Source organism: Symphalangus syndactylus, chromosome 22, assembly GCF_028878055.3.
Source record: "Symphalangus syndactylus isolate Jambi chromosome 22, NHGRI_mSymSyn1-v2.1_pri, whole genome shotgun sequence".
NCBI lineage: Eukaryota > Metazoa > Chordata > Mammalia > Primates > Hylobatidae > Symphalangus > Symphalangus syndactylus.
The window spans coordinates 40,716,511-40,724,005 of NC_072444.2; the positions used below are offsets into that span (position 1 = coordinate 40,716,511).

General features: G+C 46.6%; 1 protein-coding gene across 1 annotated transcript; it reads right to left on the reverse strand.

The window, feature by feature from the left end:
• Window positions 1-3,427: 3,427 nt before the first annotated feature.
• Window positions 3,428-6,569, reverse strand: GPR148 (G protein-coupled receptor 148). Its single transcript, XM_055261521.2, has one exon. It carries the CDS (start codon window positions 6,418-6,420, stop codon window positions 5,377-5,379), a length of 1,044 nt encoding a protein of 347 aa, XP_055117496.1. The 5' UTR covers window positions 6,421-6,569; the 3' UTR covers window positions 3,428-5,376.
• Window positions 6,570-7,495: the final 926 nt, after the last annotated feature.

Genomic DNA, 7,495 nt, shown 5'->3' on the forward strand with positions numbered 1-7,495 from the left:
CTGTTTATTTTTCAATGCTGTACAGTATTCCATTGCATGACTCTTCCATATGCATTGACCCATTCTTTAATTGATGGTTGTTTGGGTTGTTTCTCATTTTTAGCTAATAGTGCTTCTGTGAACATGGAGTAAATGAACAAGTGTTTCTCTAGGGAAGATATGTGGGAATGTAATTGCTAAAGTAAGGGCATCCTTAACTTTGCTGTATTTGTGGTTGAAGATTACGACAATAGCCCTAGTATTTCCCTTCCCTCTCTCCTTGTCCCTTGCTGTGCGGCCTTGGAACTCCCTTTATGGGGAGGTAGTGTCTACTGTTTCTTCCATGAGCCACGTGCTGTGTGGTGCTTTGTTGAGCAGAGTGCAGCAAAGTCATGGCGTGCTGCTTTTAAGCTTCTGGCATGTCTGCTCTCTTGGTAACCTGTGAACCTCTCTTGGAAGCCTGTGAACGAGGCTGGGTTAACCTGCTAGCAGTGACAACACTGGGAAGCAGAGAAGAGCATCCAAGCCAAGGCCACTGGATGAGTTTCTTGTTGCTGCTGTAACAAAATACCAAAAATCTATGGTTTGAAACAATACAGATGTATTATCTTGCAGTTCTAAAGATCAGAAGTTAAAAATGGGTCTTACTGAGTTAAAATCAGTGCAGGCAGGACTGTGTCCTTCCAGAGGCTCAAAGAGAGAATCCACCTCCTTGCCTTCTCTAGAGGCTGCTCACATTCTTAGGGTGGTGGCCCCTTCTCCATCTTCAAAGCCAGCAGCACAGGATCTTCCCATCTCTCCTGGTCTCTGACCTTGCTGCCGTCATTATCACGTATCTCTCCTACCCTCCTGCCTCCTTCTTTCCCTTGCAAGGGCCCCTGGGGTTGCATCGTTTCACCTGATAGTCCAGGATAACCCTCCTTTCAGGATCCTTCACTCAGTCATATCTGCACAGCCCCTGTGGGGCACAGTCAGAGCTAACTAACACATACCTGCTGTTCTTTTTCCAGTTTCTTAATTTGGATCCTGGCTCATTAATTTTGAGCCTTTTTCATTTTGGGTAGAACACACGTGAGTGTACATTTGCCTCTAAATGTTGCTGGCTGCATCTCATACATTTTGATGTGTACTATTTTTATTATCACCCAGTTCTAAACAATTTTCTGATTTCTGCTTTTAATTAATTAGTCTTTGATCTATGAATTGCTTAGAATGTGACTTTTACATTTCCAAGCATATTTTATTCAATTATCTTTTTGTTACTTATATTCTAACTTAATTACACTGAACCCAGATGATATAGTCTGCATTGGAATCAAGTCTTTGAAATTACTTAGATTTGCTTTGTGGGGGTAGCATGTGGTCAATTTTCTTAATAATTCCAGGCATGCTTATATATATTATGTATTTTCCAACTGTCAAGTGCCGTATTTTAAATTTATCCACTAGGTCAAGCTTGTCAATTGTGTTGTTCAATATTCAATATCCTTATTTATTTTGTCTGTTTGCTCTACCAGTTAGGGAGAGAGCACTCTTAAACTTCTCTATGAAGGTCGGTTTGTTAATTTTCCCTCAAAATTTTGTCAATGTTTGCTTTATAAATTTTCATTATCTTATTATGTTAATTTTATCTCCTTTGATAAATTGGAACTTATCATGTAGTCACCCCCTTTAGTAAGGCTGTTTTGCTTTAAAGTCAGCTTTATCTCTTCTATTGGCTTTCATTTAGCGAGTATTTGTTTTCTATCTTTTTTTTTTTTTTTTTTTTTTGAAATGGAGTCTCGCTCTGTCACCTGGGCTGGAGTATAATGGCGCGATCTCAGCTCACTGCAACCTCCACCTACCGGGTTCAAACAATTCTTCTGCCTCAGCCTCCTGAGTAGCTGGGATTACAGGTGCCCTCTACCATGCCTGGCTAATTTTTGTATTTTTAGAAGAGACGGGATTCCACCATGTTGGCCAGGCTGGTCCCAAACTCCCAACCTCAGGTAATCCTCTCGCCTCTGCCTCCCAAAGTGCTGGGATTACAGGCGTGAGCCTCTGCGCCCAGCCTGAGTTAAGTTTTGATTGGAGGATCCAGGAAAGGCTTTCTGTCTTTTTCTATACTCCCAACTATTGCTTTACTTCCACCCATTCTCTGTTGTTTGTTTAGTGTTATCTCTTATAATAACACATATCCAATTTAAAAGTAAATGGACAATATTTTTTCCCCACCATCAAATTTTAGTCGTTTAAATTTATTGTTTTAGTAAATTTGAATTTGTCGTTCAGATTCTATCATATTACTTTATGCTTTCTATTTGTCCTGACTTTTCTATATATTTTTTCTTGCGTTCTTTTGGATGAATTATCTTTTCTCTTACTCATTTCATTTGGTCCTTAGATTATTTAGAGAGTGATCCTCATTTTGTCTAGTCTGTTAGTGGTTACCTCATTTTAACTTGCATGCCTAACAAAGTCTTAGATGAATATCTCTACATTCCTCCTGAAGACTGCTAGACTTTAGAATGCTTTAAGTACAACTACACCTTTCTGACATATATACCACTGTTATATAATTCTTTTTTTCCATTTTTTCTAAACCATCAAATTAGACTTTTTTTTTTTTTGAGACAGAGTTTTCGCTCTTGTTGCCCAGGCTGGAGTGCAACGGCACAACCTTGGCTCACCACAACCTCCGCCTCCCGGGTTCAAGTGAGTCTCCTGCCTCAGCCTCCTGAGTAGCTGGGATTACAGGCATGGGCCACCACGCCAATACAAAATTTTGTATTTTTAGTAGAACCGAGGTTTCTCCATGTTGGTCAGGCTGGTCTTGAGCTCCTGACCTCAGGTGATCTGCCCGCCTCGGCCTCCCAAAGTGCTGGGATCACAGGCATTGAGCCACCATGCCGGGCTGAAATTAGACATTTTTATTGCTTTTATACAGGCAACTAGACATTAGCTATTCCTATTTATGTGCATAGTCTCCAGTGATTTTTCTGTTTCTTCATACATCCCAAACCTTCCACCTGGAATAATTTTTCTTCTGCAGCATATATATCCCTTGAAGTTTTCTTAATGTGTATTGCTAGGAATACTGTCTTTCAGCTTTTGTGTTCTATCAAGGTCTGGAAAGGTTTTTCTGTATATAAAATTCTAGGAAGACAGTTATTTTCCCAGCACATTGGCAACATTATTCCAGTTGCCCAGGCTTCTATGTTTTTTGTTTGTTTGTTTTTGAACTTTTTTTTTTTTTTTTTGAGACGGAGTCTTGCTCTGTCGCCCAGGCCAGACTGCAGTGGCGCTATCTTGGCTCACTGCAAGCTCTGCCTCCCGGGTTCACCCCATTCTCCTGCCTCAGCCTCCCGAGTAGCTGGGACTACAGGCGCCTGCCACCATGCCCGGCTAATTTTTTTGTATTTTTAGTAAAGACGGGGTTTCACAGTGTTAGCCAGGATGGTCTCGATCTCCTGACCTTGTGATCCGCCCACCTCGGCCACCCAAAATGCTGGGATTACAGGCATGAGCCACCGCGCCCGGCCCGTTTGTTTGTTTTTTGAGACGGGGTCTCGCTCTGTGGCCCAGGCTGGAGTGCAGTGGTGTGATCTCGGCTCACTGCAACCTCCGCCTCCCGGGTTCAAGCGATTCTCCTGCTTCAGCCTCCTGAGTAGCTGACAGGCACGTGCCACCACGCCTGGCTAATTTTTTTTTTTTTTGAGACGGAATCTCGCTCTGTCGCCCAGGCTGGAGTGCAGTGGCGCGATCTGGGCTCACTGAAAGCTCCGCCTCGCGGGTTCACGCCATTCTCCTGCGTCAGCCTCCCGAGTAGCTGGGACTACAGGCGCCCGCCACCACGCCCAGCTAATTTTCTTTTGTATTTTTAGTAGAGACCGGGTTTCACCATGTTGGTCAGGCTGGTCTCTTCCATTGTTTGAGAAGTCAGGGTGAGTTTAATTGCTGTTCCTTTGTCTTTTATCTCTGCCTGCTTTAAATATCTTGTCTTTGTATTTAGCTGTTTGCAGTTTCGCATCATGTGCTTCGACGTGGGTTATTGGTCATTTATCTTATTTATAATTGGTTAGATTTCTCGGATCTGAGGTTTGATATCTTTAAACAAATCTGAAAATATCCTCAGCTGTTATCTCTTCAAATATTTCCCCTCCTACATTTTCTGTATTGTATTCCCAAATTAAAAGTGCGTTAGTCTTTTCCATCCCAACCTCAATGTCTCTTAATCTCTCTTTTTTATGATTGTCTCTTTGTCCCTCTGGGCTGCATTTTAGGTAATTTATCTGGACCTGTCTCACAATTTGCAGAGTCTCTTTCCAGTTGTGTCTAACATGCTCTTTAATCCAGATTAAATTCAACTCATAATTCTAATATTTTTATTTCAAGAAGTTATATTTAAATCTTTTCCAAATTTTCTTGGTTATTTTAAAAAAGTATTATCCCCGCTCATATTTTCATGCCTTTATTAATGTCTTAAAACATCTCGAACATTTTTATATTAACCCAGTGTTGATAATTCAAGGAGCTGTGGTATGACGCTGCTGTCTTCTTGTTTATTCTTGCTCTCATTCATGTTGCCTTATCTCCCTGTGTGGTTTTGGGAGATTTGACCATGTGCAACTCCACTATTTGAGGTTCTTTGATCTGGAAATTCTCTGCAGCCTAAGTTGAAGCTCAGATTATCCAGGAGAACCACACCAACCACAGACTGAGGTCTTTTGACCACTAACATACTTTGAAGCCTAGCTCTAAAACTGTCTGAAGAGTGGCTTTGACTTAAGAATTCTCGAGGAATTTTCTTCTTCTTCTACACAGCACCAATGTCAAGGCAGGCAAACTCCCTTGCTGACCCCTTCTGTAAGGTTAGGTTATCATTTACCTTTATTGTGAGAGTGTAACCCTTGCACACTCCAGCTTTATAGTGGTATCTCCATGACACTCTCCACTGTTGTGGATCGTTGGCTTCCTTTCCTCCCTCCCACATCCTGAGCGGCTGCTCAGATAGAGCTCATGGTCCCAGGACTCAGCAGCTCTGCTTGCTTACCTCCGTGGTTCTCACTGTCAGCAACATTTTGGCTTCTGTGTGTTGGTCAGCAAGGATACATCCACAGTGGCCAGGGAGGGTGTGCAGCAAGCCATTGGAGGGATGCAGATCAAGGCTTCACTTAGGCCAGAGCCCTGCTTGATTGCCTTTACTTGCTTCCATTTCCAAGTAGGATTTCAGTGTCATAAGGGAGCTTTCTCTACTTAAAAACTGTCAAAATGGTGAAAATCATCAGTTGAGGTCCTCTGAAAGGCCCAATTCCACTATTATATTGTGCTGTTCTAAGAAGTTAGTCATAATTGGACACTGCTGCATTCAACATATGATTTTGAACCTCAGCTTGCCAGACTGTGGACTCAAGAACTCTAGGAAATGGTAAAGATGGCCTGGTGCCTCCTGGATGGGAGGTGGCCCCGGACCGTGCCCAACAGTTGCCGGTAGCGGAGCAGGTACAGGTATGGGAGCATGGCACGGGGAAGCATCATGAGTACCTCACTGTTAGCTGCCAGGAGCCATGTGTGAGTCCCAGAGTCAATGTGGCGGTACCTGGTCAGCACCATGTCCAGGGAGAACACCACCCCTGTGCTCATGTACAATGTGATCAGCACTGAGTGGATCAGCAGGGTGCCCCTGGCCCGGGAATAGCCCTGCCCCCAGATGCCTGAAGTCTTGGCCTCTGCATAGATCCTCCAGAAACAGCAGGCAATGAGAGCTGTGCAGAGGAACAGAACGCACAGAATGGAGGTGTAGGTAACAATGACCAGGAGGCCACATCCAGGCTGGGTGCCCATGCTCGGTGGTGGGATGCATGAAGCTCCTTGCTCCTCCAGCTGGACATCCTGCCACTTGCTGAGCCAAAGAAGGAATGTGGGGAAGCAGCAGGCCACCAGCCAGATGAGGGCCACTGCCTTCCAGGCAGCCCCATGGGACATGAAGGAGAGGTAGCGCAGAGGATGGATGACTGCCAGGTAGGTGTGCAGCACAACGGCCGTGAAGGACAGGATGGTGCTGGTGCAGGCGGCGAAGACAGCGTCAGTGAGAATGCCACAGGCCATGCGGCCCAGCTCCCAGCCACCCAGGCTGCTGGAGGAGATGAGCATGTGGAGGAGAATGTAGGCCAGGTCTGAGAGCAGGATGTTGGCCAGGAGCAGGTAGTGGGGCTCCTGTCGCAGCCGTTGGTTCCGCAGGATGGTCACCAGCAGCAGGGGGCTGACAGCCAGTGTGGCTGCAGCCAGCAGGCTCGAGGGAAGGAAAAGCCAGTACAGCATGGAGCTGGGCGCCCTGAGGTCCCCCAGGCCCAAGGAAGTGTTGCTGGCTGCTTGGGGCATGCAGGATGTCTTGCTGATGAGCTGGATCAGGGCCGGCCAAGCTGTAGTGCCCACAGGGCAAGGTGCCAGCTCATCCCCCATGCTTCCTGGCAGGAATGGCTGGCTTTGTCATAGGTTGTTGATTCTGCACCTGCCTTGAGTGTTGATCTGCCCCACAGGGGTCCTGATGGCACCACTCCTCTGTAGAGACGCCAGGCTCGGGCAGGCCTCAGGAATGACTGCTTAATAAAGATAAAAAAACCAGTATGAATTCAGACTCACACCTGACTTCCTGCATTCACATCTCTGCAACTGTGCAGCTGCATGTGCGTGGGTAGACATAACAGATCATCCCACTGCCACCATTTTGCAGTCACTGACCCCTCCAGAAGTGTCCCCTATCTCAGTGGCCCCCAAACCTGTCTGCTTGGCTCACAAGGAGTGTGCAATGGATTCTCACCACACTGGATTATATTCAAGGCTGCCCTCCTAGAAAGGAAGGAGCAGCTGTCTGGAACTAGGATCGCTGGGCTGTAGACCTGGTCTGACCTCTGTTGAGCTAGAGGCTTAGCAAATTGGACCAGGCTGGAGGGGCCTGGGCGCACTCACATTTCCTCACAGAGCCTTGGGTATGGTCTCCAGCTCAGGGTGACCCTGTGCATGCGTGTGAGTGTGACTCCTACACCCCTTCCACTCAGGGCTCCATGTGAGTGTTCGGTGCCCCCAAAACCTCAGCTGACTTGTGGGGTCGCTGTGTGGTGGAAACGTCCCTTCCTCTGGGGAGGAGGAGGCCTGGCAGGCAGAGACCTCATAGGAGCTAGTGGAGAGGAGTGGAAGGCAGGTTCCCCAGGCACTTGGCTTGTTGGGGGTGGAGTGAGCTCAGTCAGGGCCAGTGGCCAGGGTGGCTGTTGGTGTTCGGGGATCCAGTTCAAGTGAACAAGCTCTCCCCCTCTCTCGAGGTGTTGGCTGCGTGGCCTTGAAAAGCTTTGTTCCGGTTTCCTTATCTGTGAAACACGAATGCCAACCACACTGACCTCAGGGAAACGTTGCGGAAGCCCAGAGATAAAGGACTCAGCACAGTGCATAGCCTGAAGTAAATGCTGAGTCAATGTTAGCTCTGCCACCTACAGCATCCTCCCAGGCTCGGTCCCCTCTGCCCACAGATCCCTGTCATCAC

What these genes read in the sequence shown, in the direction of transcription:
- GPR148 (XM_055261521.2), bottom strand. Translation starts at nt 6,420, where the DNA reads ATGGGGGATGAGCTGGCACCTTGCCCTGTGGGCACTACAGCTTGGCCG.